Raw genomic sequence first — 14,616 nt, forward strand, 5'->3', positions numbered from 1 at the left:
CGTTTCTCGAACGCGTTTCGAGATGAAAGAAAGAAAGAAAAATTAGATGGAAAATTGATCTTGTCGAGAAATCTTACGCTCTTCTCGCGTCTGTCCGCAACAACAACGGTGTCGGCAAGATCTTCCTGTTTCCTATCCTGATCCAAATCTCTCTCCAAACTGTCCAAAGTTTCGGTACTCTCGGACGATTTGTTCCTCCTCTCGGAGTCCAAAGTATCCGTGCTTCCCAACTCCGAGCTCTCGGACGACTTTTGAAGCCTGCACGGTTTCCTCTGCACGGCTCTCTTCTCCTCCTCCTGATCGTCCATCGGTACGATGTCCACGTAGCTGGTGCTCGGTATCCTCTTCGGCGCCCTCCTCATCCTTCTGTTCTCCAATCTGTCCTCCGAGTCGAGATTATCGGAGCTCTCGGACGACACCCGTTTCGACGACCTCCTGCAACACTTGCCCAAACTCTCCCTCGCCCCATCCCCCCCCTCCTCCTTCGACTCGCTTATCTCGATCCTCTCGAAATCCTCCGACGATTTCGAGATGCTCTTCGACAATCTTCTTCCCCTCGACAAGTTGATGTCCGACACGCTGCTCCTCTTCTGAAGGCAATCTTGAACGGCGACAACGCTCTCCGTACCGATCTGCTCCAACATCTCGAAACTCTCCGACGATTTGGACATCTTCTTGGACGATCTGCGTGCGCGCAACTCGAAGCTGCTCCTTCTACGCTCGATCGACTCGTCGCTGGTCAACGCCTCGATCGCCTCCAAACTGTCGGACGACTTGGACACCCGATCGGTCGATTTCGAGATCGGCAATCTTCGAGTGACCGGTTTCACCTCCTCGTACTCCATCAACTTCTCGAACCCCTCGGTCGACTTGGAGAACCAACCGTTTGGAGCCGCCGTCTCCAAACTGTCGGGCGATTTCGACGACCTGTTCGATGCCGATCTCCTTCTGGGAAGCTTCGCTTCCAACTCCTCGAACACATCCGTATTCTTTGGCGCGCGACTCGACGATTTCCTGCCGATCATCGTTTGCTCGTCGTCGTTGCTCGCCTCGACCGCGTCCAGGCTGTCCGGGGACAGGGAGGCGACGCTAGGCGGCTTCCTAGGCAGCTTAGCCTCCAACTCCTCGAAGATGTCGGACGTGCGCGACAAGCGATTCGACGATTTCCTGCCGATCGACGGGTTCTTCGGCTCGGTCGGCGTGGACGCGTTGCTGTTGTTCCCCGTCGTCGTTTGCAGGCTGTCCAACGAGTCCTCGGCAATCGTCGTGATGGTCGACGTGGGCGTGCTCGCCACTTGCGACCCGCTCCTCCTCGGAGGCCTTCGGTTCTTAGGCCGGACCGATATTCGGTGGTGGGCCGCCGTGTGGCTCAAACTGGCGCTCTCCAACTCCGCTGTTGAATAAATAAAAGAATCAGAATTTCGTTCGAGTTATTGAATCATTATTTCTTCTTTTTTACTCACGCAAATCTTCTTTGGCCACGGGGACAACACGATCGACCGTGTCCTTGGGCGATTTTGAGCCCTGAAAGAGAAGGAGTTTTAAAGTTTATTCTCGTTAAAATTTTAGGTTCGTGTCCGACGCCAACGAAGAAAGAGAGAAAAATTGGTTACGAATGGAATTATTCGTGACACTTTGCGCTCCGCTGTGTGTATATATATATATACGTGTGATGGTCGAGTTTCGGTGTATTGGCAGCCGGTTATAACGGTATTAACCACTATCGGGGCGAGCAAGTGCAGCCACTTAACCGTGATCGTTGGAAACCGGTTACAGGTGCCGTCTCGAAAACGCCGTTTCTTCTCTTTCCTTCTTTACCGAACGAGGAAAGCTCCTGCGCGCCACCGTTCTCCTCCTCCTCCTCCTTGCGCATGCGCCTTACGCGTGTCCGCGTCACAACGTTCGTGTCGTCGAATCGTTTGGACGGCGAACAAGTTCAACGGGTAGAACGAAAGGCGGGATTATTATCACTCGAATTTCTCTTTCTTAACCGAGTCTAACGTTACCGGTGGCACACTTTGACACACGATGATCGAAAGCGATCGATACTTCGATCGATATCGAGGAAAGGGGGGGAGAGAGGAAAAAAAAAAATAAAGAAAAGAAATCTCGTTTACACGTTGGAGGGAAGGCGCGATTATCATCTCGATTACCTCGATAACCTCCTCCTCCTCGATTCGTGGGATCGCGTCTTTGATCAACGGCGGGATCCTCTGCCTCGTCTCCGGCTTCGAGCGTTGCCGATCCTCGATCCTCGAACATCTCGCCGTCCCTTTATCCTACGCATCGTACGAACGCAACGTGTCCAACATACAACATAATTCGTGTAATCGGTGACAAGCGTTTAGGCTGAAAATGAAATGGAAGGGAGGAGGGAAGGGGGGGGTGGCTTGATCGATTACCTCGATCGTATCTTCAGCTCGAACCGATCGCTCTCGGTTCGCCTGAGGGATCGTCGCCGTCCGCCCGCTCTCCGGCCTCGGTCTCGGTCGATCCTCGATTTTCCTCATCGATCTTATCGATCCGAACCCATTATCCTCCGCCTTCTCCTTGCAGATTTGATCGGATTCATTACCGCGAGCAATTCGGATTTTTAACGGCGTGTTCGCCGATCCGTACATTTCCAATCTCGAAGCTCGTCCAATTCGTACACGAGAAGGTAAGAGTAAGATAAGATCGCGTAATTCGGTGGGAAAAACAAATAATAAAGTAGAGATTCCTCTATCGTTTCGCTTGTCAAAATTTAATAATTAATGATCGAGACATGTATGAAACGAATCAACTATAATAAATTACGAATAATTAATTACTCGAAGTAACTTTCAATTAATATCCGATTCCGGGACTATCACAAGAAGCCACAAATTGAACACAGAGGTGAAGAGATTAAATTTTTAATCCTCTTCTTAATCACTATTTTCCATTATATAACAAGAACAGAACGCTTCCTATCGAGAACTCGAAATAATCGAACACGCAGAGAAAAAGTATATCCTTTAAGGATACAACTCGTATGAGTAGATTAGTCGAATAGAAAGAAAAGAAAAGAAAGACGAGCTTCCAGCTGAACGGATCCGCGAAAGCATAAAGAGAAGAAGAAACGACGCGACGCGACGCGACACGTCCGAATCGAGGCTAAGTTTCTTCCTTCGAGATCGATTACCTCCTCGATCGCCGCATCCTCGCGGGCCGCGCCTTCCTTCTTAATCGGGGCTAAGATCTTTCGCTGGCCCGCTTCCTGCCTGGGCCTCGACCGATCCGGCCCGAGCCTGCACACCGCGCGCCTGATCGGGCCGCCGCCCGGTATCTCGTAACCGACCTTCTCCTTGCACCCGTACACGCCGATGCTGATCTTCGCCGCGGGCTGCACGCCCTGGTGGTACCCCACCACGCATCGCGCGCCGTCCTGCTTCGTCCGGTCGATCAACCGCCTCCTCTCCACCGGATTCAGGTTCAGCTGCTCGATTATCGCCCGTATGTTGGACGATATGCTACCCTCCCGCCGGGACACCACCATCTTCTCTCTTCCTCTCCACGATTCTCTCCTTCCTTAACTCCTAACAATTTCTTCACATCGGATCCTCGAGAAAAGTTGGAAAAAGTCTCTGCAATATTTCCACGGAATATTCCTTCCTATATTTCCTTCCTTCCTTCGAGATCTCGAGAAGAAAACAAGAGAGGCGAACTATCTGTTTGTGTGTATATATGTATGTATATATCGTGGATAATGATCCTTTGACGAAAACGATTCGAGGATACGACACTTCTCGTTTCGGCCAATGAGAATGCGCGTATCCTTCGACCACAGATGGCAGAACAATCGCGCCCTCCTTCCTAATTGCGTTTAACGAGCCAACTACCACTACCTAGTTTTCGCGTATCACTTTTCTCAAGATTTCACGACCGTCTCTCGTCTCGTCCTCCTTTTCCCTCGGTTCACCTCGTGGACCCGTGTTTTCCCACGCGACCTTCTCTATCCTCTGCACCATTTTCGACCGAAATTATCCACGCTATTCTTTCGCGTGCTGTTCGAAAAGTGTATCTATCGTGTCGTAGCGAGGCCCTGCTACGAATGACGCAACCTTTGGAAATGGCTGCGTCTTTTTTTCTTCTTTGCCCGTTATTGGATTAGAATCATCGATCGAGGTAAGTTTCCTAGGCAAAATCCAGGCCAAAGACGTGGTGCCCACGTCGGGACGCCCACGGTGTTTACCCAACGCTTATCCTCGAATCGCGAATCGAGAGGCGCTTCTATCGCCGCAAAAAAGAACTCCTGCGCGAGAGAGTTTTCCTTTCGTTCGATTTAATCGACGAGATTCGAACGAAAGTTTAACGCTGTTCGACGTGATATATTAGGAATGATTGCGCGATGATTATGTGTGAAAAAAAAAAAAGCGAAGGAAAAAGTGTGGATTAGAACGTTTCGTTTCTGACAACTTTTATATTGCGATTGCGAGCGAATCATCGATAAGAGAATATTTAAAATTAATCCCACATTTGTTTACGCGAATGATAATTTCCCATCGAACTAAAGAATTATCTATACTTTTCAAAGACCTTGAAAAAGAGAAGTTATATATTTAGCCTGCACAATTCGTTTCCAATAAATAATTTTGTAAAATCGAAATATCTTGGAACACGGGTTTAGAAGAAGCGAATAGAAGAAGGTTGGCGGGATTTTCGAGCCTGGAATTACGTTTCGAACGGCAGCAACACGTTCGATCGTTTGTTATTGCAAAATCGGCGGTGTTTCGCAGCGCTCGGTCACACCTCTACCACCTGCACGATCCGTCCGTTTGCATTCCAACCGGATACGCGCGTTGGTTGGCGCGCCGCCGGGTCCGGCGGAAATTGCGGAACGTAATAATTTTCCACGAGAGAAGAGAAAGTGACGTCGGGGCACACCGTGGCGAAAGAAAACTCGGACGGCGTTGCGCAATCGCGTTTAATAAAACGCGAGCCGGATTGGAGAAACTTTAAAAACTCTTTTTCTCGAACGAAAAAATTTAATAATAATCGGGACGTGTAAGCGTGGGATTGGAAGAACATCGAATCGATCGGTAACACAGTTACCTTCTTTCGCGTCGATGAATCAACGCAGTCCACTTTTCGTATTTCCCTAATTGGTATCGATCGATCGAGGCTACTACCTTTTTCCTTCCTTAACGATCAACACTATTATCCTGCAAACTGAAACAAGAAAAAAGAAGAAAGAAACTGGCCGCACAACGGGAGAATTCAATAAAACGAACAAGTTCGAATTTATCGAACGCGAATAATTTCGAGGCTCGGAAGAGGGAGCGACGAACAAGTCGTTTACCGCTCGTCTCCACGGTGATTATCGATCCGCGTATTTTATTTATCTAGCACCGTGGAAACGTCGCCACCGTGCGTGTTTCTCGCGATTTCGATCGTCGAATTAGAGAACACGAACGAGGAATGAACGCGTTGTACACCGTCGAACGTTGACGCGAGACTGGCGATAACGGCGGCCAGCCGCGAGATTAGATCGGCTCTCGGCTCGTATCGCCGCTCCACATCTCTCGCGCGGGGATCGATCTTTGCGGTCCACGGTCTCTGCCTTCTTCCATCCAATATCTTATCGTCCCATCATTCTCGCTTCCCCACCACAGAAAATTCGGAATTTTGAAAAATTCGAAAGAGAATGTAAAAAAGGGGAAATATAAAATCGGATGGAATCGAGTTTTTTCTCTCTCTCTTTCTCCTCTCCACCCAATTGCGTTTCATTAGCCAATACAAATCACGCGTTCGCTTTCCATCGGGGTGAATCAACTACAACAGGAATTTTGTTTGTATACAAGAAACGCGCGACGATGCGACGGTGTGCGACAGTCCTTGTATTTTATTGTTAAGGAAGATCCGTAAATTTTCGCGAGGCGCGCTCTCGAATCTCGTTAACAGGATGTTGGGAATGTGGCACGACACGACACGACACGACACGACACGACACGACGCGACGCGACGCGACACGACGCGACACGCTCGCGTTTCCGTGCCATTGTTGAGCGATGCGAGAAGGGAGGAGAAGGGAGAGCGAGGAGGAGGGGACAAAAAAATACGCGGAAAGAGAGTAAACGAGGCGAAGAAGAGGAAGGGGGGGGGGCGAAAATGATCCGCGGCTCGCGTGAAAATGCATCATACCGCGACGAATCGGGAACGTGGACGTTGGTTGGTTTCACCTGCGTTTGTTTCTACGCTCTACGAATTTTAGAATCGCGTCGAGAATTCGATAGATAAACCCGACCTCTCGATCGCGCACTTGTGCATTCGTTACGAAACCACCTTCCTTTTTGTTCTCTTCTTGGAAAATTGTCGTTATACGAGAGAAAATAACGATTTATCTTACGAGCTATGGATATCGGTATCCCAGCGATTAACAATCCGCGTGTTTTATTAAGGAAATATGCGCAAAGATAATGCGACATAATGCTTGTTCGAAATGGAAAAAACGTGCGCGGAGAATGGAGAGAGAGAGAGAGAGAGAGAGAAAGAGAGGGAATCGAAAACTGTAATCACGAGGATGCGTGATTCGAGAGGACAAGCGGGTCGAAAGGAGGAGCAACCGGCACTTATCCGTCGAGCGATTACCGGTTGCGCGGTGGTTTTCTTCCCTTTCTTCTCGCGACCTCCGTCACGCCGCGAGCGCGTCCTCAAGAACTCGTTTCGAGCGAAAGAGAACTCGCCCGGCGTGTAGTGACACGCGCGCGGAATACGATTTAAGGCTCGCCTAGTTCTCACGAGGCCGAGCCGTGGAGCGGTTTCGTCACACCGACCGGCTAATTGCGCGCCGGACTCTTTGTCCTTTTTCCTTTTTCTTTTCCATCTCTTCTCTTCCGTTTTCCCACTTCAACGATCGAAGCGAGCTTCTTTCTCTCCTGGTCGAACTTGAAATTTAATTTTCTTCACCGCAGAAATCTTTGATACAGGCAAAGATCAATTACCAAAGACCGCAAGAAGAAAATGAATCCAAGTTTTTCTTTTCAACCTCGATTGGAATCGCGAGAAGAATAATTTTCCTTAATTTCTTTTCTTCGAAAAGAATTCATCTCAGATTCTCTCGCAGAGAGGCATCGATTTCTTCAATGTCGAGCCCCTCCATTTATTATGGAAAGAAAACGACATTTAATGCTCGATTAAAACGAATATATGTATCGAGAACAATTATTTCGTAAATATATATCGTTTCGCCTATCGGACGAGAGAAGAAGGGCATTAAAAGTAAGTACGGACGTTAACGATCGATTTCACGCGCGATACTGTACATGTATCGATAATAATGTAATTTATCGTAAAAACTTCCGTTTATCGTAAACGTATACGATAAATCGATCGCGATCAAAAGAAATGATTTATTTTCGTTCGAAAATAACGATTACGATGGAAAAAAAAATTCGTTATCGAATATTTTTTTTCGGGCGTGATCTCTGATCGAATAGGCATCCGTCACGGGAAAGCGAGTCGAAACGAAAAGAATGGAAAGAATCGATCGACGCAACGGGTAACGTGAGATACGCGACGACGAAAAATCGTACAACCAGTTTTATATTTCAGCCTGTTGCCCGAGCGGCGGTCGTCTCGTTTTTCGCTAGACGCGAGAAGCCCAGCGAAACGTACACACAAAAGTCACTTTCAACGCGCAGAAGGAAAACAGTTTTTTTCGACAATTCGCGGAACAGCCACGAGTTTCTATCTCCCTTTCTCTACATCACGTATTCGTTAACGAGATAACTAACACTGGCCTATTTCTTCGCACCCTACACCTTTCACATTTTCAATTCGTCTATTACATCTCTTCGAACGATCGGATCCAGCCTTTCGCGAAATATTTCAATCTCCTATTCGCGATGATCGATAATAACATTCTCTTTTCCAAGTTTTCTTTTTACGCGTAACGAATGTATAATTCCACTCGGTCGAAGTCGTACAACGTTTTCTTTTCTTTTTCTTTCTTTTTTTTTTTTGATTCCAAAAAAGAATCGCGGCGAAGAATTGAAGCGAACGTATCGTTCCGTACGAACGACCCGTAAAGCGAATCCGCGTTCCGCGCTCTTATAAATATTTAAATCGCGACTGGACGAGGCGAGCGGTGCCCGAGTACACACCGTGAAGTCAACGCACGGTTAAAACGACGTTTCGCCGTTCTATGATGATGGAACGTCGCTCGTTCTCCTTCCACGTAACCGACACAGGTTTAACCCGACAAAAATAACGAAATCGAGCGAGATCCTCCTATTACGATCACGATTGTCTTCCTCGTCGAAAAAACGAGATGACACGGAATGATACGAAACGTTCGCTCGAACAGAGGAGAGGGGGAAGGAAGAGGAAGAGAAAAGGAAGGAAGAGAGAGAGAGAAAAGAAAAGAACTACTGTTACAAAATATTAAAAAAAAAAAAAAGAAAAAAAAAAGGAAGAGAGGCAGCGGCTCGTTCCATCGAGCGCGTACGTTTACTGAAGCGAAGGAAAAGGAAGTAACGACGAATGTGGTCGTGGAGGCATGCTAATTTCCATCGTCGGCTCGTACCGACACCGAGAGTCGTTTATCCGGCTCTGGAATTAACCGATCGATGCGCTCTGATTGCCAAACAACGCGTAGCACCCCTCTACTTGGCTCCTGTTCCCGCACGCGGGATGCAACGTTCGACTACACCCGGATAACACTTGGAATACAATCGCGAATTGTCTCTCTATTCCGAATTACCTATTCCGCTTTCTAAAACGGCCATTGAAACGGTGGGTAGGAAACAGCGTGGCTCTTCGGTTCGTGGGAGATGGGATTGAGGAGGTCGAGACTTGGAATTCGAATACAAGATTTCCCTATTTATAATTCTCGTTTTTTCGAGCCAAGATTAATGGATTTGTTTCTTAACGCTTTAGTCGATAAAGGAACCGATTGGCGACGATTGCAAAACAAAACTGAACTTATCGAAGCAGACTGATAATCGCGAAACGGATTGGAAGGAAGATTGTCATCAAAGAGATATATCAAACCTTTGGAACCTTACGTGGAATTTACGCCTTTACACTTGTCCTCTTACCGCAAACTTCTCCTCGTAGCCGTGCAAAAACAAATACCATTATTCGAAAATAGAGAACGAGAGCGAAGCTATCATGTATCCCCTCATGTATATTCACCACCGAGAATATTTATATCGCGATATCTCCACCGACCAGGTGATTGGACCAGCGATCACAATGGAAAAACTGCATCGGGCTCGGCGATTGGGCCAACGTGGTCGCGAATCCGGTCCACCATCGCGGACAAGTGCCGCTTTCCAACTGAAGCCGCCTCGACCTTCGTGTCGCCACGATCGATCGTAACAAACTAGGCGAGGGAAGCCCTTCGTCGCTTCGACCCGCAAGGGATCGAAGAGAGAAAGAGAGAGAGAGAGAGAAGGAGGGGAGAGATAGAAAAAGAGAGAAATACACGCGTGTCGCGCGCGGAAAACACGTCGTTTCGTACTGGCCGCTCGTGGCGGCGACTCTTCCTCCTTCGGCTCGGTGACTTTCGGCTCGGCGAGAAGAAGTGGTAATGCCGGTCGTGGAGGTAGCACAGGTGACAGGGCCGTAATCACGCGATCGAGCACCACGGCATAAATCCTTGTTTCCACGATTACGTTTTTATTCGAATTATATTTTTTTTTTTTTCTTTTTTACCTCGATCGTTGTTACGTCGAATCGTAATCGATCGATTCTCTTGATAAAATTTTTGTGCGTGCGAATACAGATAAATTTTAAATTTTCATACATATGATTGATAAATTAATAATATTCGATCGTGAAAAATTGTATATTAAAATAATTTTCGTATCGGATAAAAATCGGCACTATTTATTTCGTGAATGTATAATCAAATATGTAATATACAAGAATATTTAAACAAAGTTTGCATAATATGGAAAAAAAAAAAAAAGAATAAAAGGATCGTGCGCGAGGTAAAATGTGTACGCCACTGAGGACTAATGACCCCTGACAAGAGAAAAAGAGGGACGATGTACGATCGAGGAGATTGATCTACGAGGAGGAATCGAACAAGCGAACGCGGTAACGGTGCTACCAATCTTGCCGGCTTGCCAGCTGTTCGCTTCCAGCCGAACGAAAGCTCCCACCTTCCAACCATTCCGCCTCGGTCTGTCCTCTTACCTAGACATTCACTTCGTCCTGACAAAACGTTTCGACACCGCAGAAAACGTAGCAGAGGATCGGTCGTTGCTTCAACCACCGATGTTTAGAAAGCAAACGGTCATATCTTTGAAGGAACGTGACTCGATTCAGGATGCTCGGCCCGTTACATTTTTTATTTTCTTCTCCTTTGTCGGCACTGACCTATCGCAATCGTTCCTTCTTCGTCGCTTCAATCCTTTCCGTGACCGAGCGGTAAATCGATATTTTTTTTTTCGTTTATTTTCTTTTTTCGCGCCCCTCTTGCACCGCGACAAACGTTTCGATAAGAAGTTTTGATTCCGTAATCGTCGAGACCACCGTGAATTTCACGGAATATTTTGTCGCAACGAAGAGTCGTGCGATGCCTTCGTAAAATGCGGTTTCGACGATGATAGAATTTTCGAGGGAAAGTAGAGAAATTCGGGGGAGCAATGTTTTTCGAAAAGGATCTTTGTTTTCGTAAATAAGAGCGTAATATTTCGATACGCGAGCAGTTTTATTGGATAAACAAAGAGGCGGGGATTTTATTCATCGAACAAGTTAACGGTACGGCGGTACGAGGATTTGTAAGGATTCGCCGCCGGCCTTGCTGGTATTTCGTGACGAGAGCAAAACGCAGTAGAATAAATGCCACGCAAATACCAAACTGGCTTACGGCTTACTTGTGCTAAGCTCGATTATAAATGCCTTTCTTGAATATGCGATAAATCATCCGTCAATTATGGATCGATTCTTAAATAATTACGAGAAACGCGAGATTTATTAGAATCGTGCGATTTTTCAATTATCGAATTTCGAATAATAAAGTTAGTTTAAAGTTTTTTTAATTAAAAGAAGAAAAATTTAAAAAGTTTTGAGAAATAATAATATCTTTGTTAGGAAGCGGAGATGAAGTTAAAGTTTTACGCGATCGAGTTAAGTGGCGATAAAAAATTAAAATCTAAATGTTTTCTAGTTTCACAAACGTTCACTTGTCGAAACGAAGCCAGAGTATATAAGTCTTTTTACGTAACGAACAAAGAAAGTTCCTTTTCGCGAGCTACAAATCGGTCAGCTAATTTTAAACGTCTATCTAACTGTTCTGAGCGCAATGATTCGTTTTAAATTATAAAATCTCATAAAAAAAGAAGCGGTTCGATTACAATTGTAAATATATGATAAATAACGACGAGTCGAAGTCACCGAGAATGTTAACAAACATTCATCAGGTGTTCGTATCGGTATCATATTATTGCAGGTGCGTGTTAAGATATTTGACAGAAAACTGTACTATCTACAGATTTATTTTACCGACGGGAATTTACTCATTTGGTAACGTTCTCCGTTAGCAACGGTTCACTCCACTTTACCGACCGTATCTATTTAACGTTTGAATCGAAATTACCATGCTTTCGTTCGATGAACGTGCAAGTTACACGGAGAGTAACGCCAGATGTCATTCAGGCATCAACAAATCTATTCGACAACGATTACCGAAATTTAAATTTCGAAAATTGAAGTTATCTTACGAATGTATATAAATATTATACAAATTTCTAGATTTAAAAGCACTTCATATGAAAAAAAAAAAATGAAATTTATATCAACTGATTACAAGCGAGGTCGTGCTAGGAATTTCATTAGAATAATGAAATTTATTTGCACGTATCGTGTGTCGCGAATATAAATGTAAATCTGTAACGCGTGACAACAAGTGCAATTAGTCATCATAATTTCAAACACGATCGAAAGAAAACAACTTTACCAACTGTGACAGTGCCGTGTCTGCTCTCTCGATTTTTCCAATGAACCGAAAGCGAGTCAACACACAGAGAGAACCACAACTCGAAGCATTCGATGGTTCCATCCTCGCTGTAACGAGTGTTGTTCGGGCCAAGTAACGGTAAACGCTATATCGCGTCGCTCTCGTACACTGTCCTATTCACAGTGCGCTCACTCTCGAATATATTTTTCTTTTTTTCTACTCTAAACGACTGTTTATAATTCTTTAGTATACGTACCTATATAAATATATATATATATATATATATATATATATATATATATAGCCGGTTTGAACGTATCTTCGAATTCTTAACCCAGAATGATTCATACCGAAACTTTTTCTTTTTCATTTGCGATTCTACTTTTTTTTTCTCTTTCTCTCTCTCTTTCTCTCTAAGCCTCCGCATCACACGCAACACGTTGCGACGCTTTAAATGGCTAGCAGATATGTAGGCTAGCATTACAAGCGAGCAAATACGCTTAAAAAGTAAACGGCTGAATCGGATAAAGAATAACCCACTTCTTTCAACGCGGAACACGTTCGTGGAAGCGTTTTCCGCGGAGTAGGCGGTCGGTGGTTCGATTTATATATACGGGTAGACCGGGCATTGTTTTAACGGTTTGTCGTGTGTCGCGAGGCAGACAATAAAAGCGGCTAGCAGAGATTCGCGATGCTACAGGCGGAAATAATAGCGGCGTTCCACGCCGGAGAAGCGGAGCAAGTCCAACGTGAAAGAGAGAGAGAGAGAGAGAGAAGCGCGGCCGTAAAAGGGACGAAATAGAGCGCTCTTGTCAGCGCTCTGCGACTTCTTTTGCGGGAACGATTTTATTCGCGCAAACGGCGAGAAACAACGACTCGTTCTCTCATTTCTCTCCCCTGCGATTTTACACTTTAAAAATTCCCGTTAACGGAACGATCGAATTGCCAGAGAAATATATTGCATATATCGATCTTTCCAAGCTCTCGATTCGTTTCCAACGTAAAACCTAGCCATTTGGAGCGTCGGGCGCGCGATCGATGGAATCGTTTTTCCGACTCGTTGGCGTCGCACGATGAAAAACATTGAAAATACGAGGAAAATCTCCATCGGTCACCATTCGCCACCTGTTGCCCGCGCAAGTTCGCCCTTAATGCTGATTTACGATTCGACCATTCAACGTTTTTTTCTTTCCCCCTCCCCTCTCCCAGCCTCGAAATTAAGACGAATGGCGGGATTGATGACCCGTGGAGATCTCTGGAGATTAAAAACAGGACTCACCTTTGCTTGATTCTCCTCCTCTTCTTTCCTCTCCTGCTTCTCGTGGCCGAAACGATTCTGAAAAATCGAAAAAACCGGAAATTAACCTCTCGGTTCGCAACGAGAAAATAGTCGCGATTTATCTATTTTCGTATAACAACACGAAAACAAAATTTATGAAATTTATCAGGAAAACGAAAAAAGTAATCTTGACAATCTTATCTAAATATATATATATATATGTATATATCGATGTCGTGAACATAAATGGAAGTGACGCAACGAATGAAAGTAACTAATAACAAGTCACACGAGAACGTATCTTCGAAACTGGCAATAGAGAGAAAGTTTGTTCCCAACAGCGCGCTTCCTTCTTACCGTTGATATCTTGCGAAATTTCGAGATAACCGACGTGATGATCGACACTTTGTCGAACAATTTCCTCAACGATCTGTATCCCTTCTCGCCCATATTTATCCGATCCTGTCAATGTTTCGTACACCCATTGGCGATCATTTGAGAGAGAGAAAAGCGAAACCGTTCGTCGCGTTAATATTACATAGAATAGGCGAATACGTAGCGAGCGGAACACTGGAACTGGCGGCAAGTTGACAGGCGCGCATCGCGTACGCGACTAATCACCGAACCGTGGCAAAGTGCTGCGCGATCACACCGATACTAGGAACGAAAAGTGTTCATCGTTGCTATCTTAGCTCGGCGGTTTCCTGCTGATAACCGTTTTTACCGACAGCCTGAAACGCAAAAACGGCGCATGACGCGACATATGACAACTAACTATAAGCAGCAAAGAAACACCGCAACGCGGAATCTAATCCGTTGTATCGACAAATTCTTTCTTTCTTCTCCTTTTTTTTAATCGAACTATCTAAACTTCTATCTAAACTCCTATCCCCCACTCCGTTATCGCGATTTATTATCGCGAGTTTATTTTGTTTCAAGCGTCGAGATAACGCTCGATAGGGGAAAATTCGAAAGAGCGATAAAAGTAGAATTTTTAAGAAAACAATGCCTCGTTAAGAAGAATCATTCCATGTATATATATATTTGTCTTTGTCTTCGTTCTATTCGGTCGTGTTTGACTTTCTTCTCGGTTTTAGATCGGGAGATAAAAAAGTCCGAGGAAAAAAATTAATGTCCCTGCCGAACGCGGTCGATGGACGAAGTAAAAGTTTCTCGGACCCTTCTTTTCTATCTTTCTTTTTTTCCTTTCTTCTTCTTCTTTCCTCTATCTTTTCTTTCCTCTTCTGGATGATACAAAAAATTCGATACTTACGTGCACGACGCTGGTGGAATCCGATGATGTGGCCGAGACTAGCTGGTTCTGGTTCTCTATGACCGTCTTTATTTGCTCGAGCACCTGCAAATGAACGGCAATTATCCACAAATGTTACTCGTTTAATCGTCGTCT

General features: G+C 45.3%; 1 protein-coding gene across 14 annotated transcripts in view; it reads right to left on the minus strand.

Moving 5' to 3' along the window:
* Positions 1-14,616, minus strand: part of LOC726231 (GRB2-associated-binding protein 2) — a 62,361-nt gene that overhangs the window by 2,442 nt on the left and 45,303 nt on the right. For 3 of the 14 annotated variants that reach the window (XM_026438984.1, XM_026438983.1, XM_026438986.1), the window contains 5 exons: positions 14,482-14,565; positions 13,209-13,265; positions 2,154-2,279; positions 1,464-1,524; positions 78-1,393 (listed from right to left, as the gene is read on the minus strand). In XM_026438984.1, coding sequence (XP_026294769.1) covers positions 78-1,393; positions 1,464-1,524; positions 2,154-2,279; positions 13,209-13,265; positions 14,482-14,565 — 1,644 coding nt within the window. Of the gene's footprint in view, positions 1-77; positions 1,394-1,463; positions 1,525-2,153; positions 2,280-2,402; positions 2,550-3,163; positions 5,963-9,012; positions 9,482-13,208; positions 13,266-14,481; positions 14,566-14,616 lie in introns of those variants that run through there. The other 11 variants (XM_026438991.1, XM_026438995.1, XM_026438993.1 and 8 more) reach the window with 11 other exon arrangements.

This window comes from Apis mellifera, linkage group LG2 (genome assembly GCF_003254395.2).
Source record: "Apis mellifera strain DH4 linkage group LG2, Amel_HAv3.1, whole genome shotgun sequence".
NCBI classification, from domain to species: domain Eukaryota; kingdom Metazoa; phylum Arthropoda; class Insecta; order Hymenoptera; family Apidae; genus Apis; species Apis mellifera.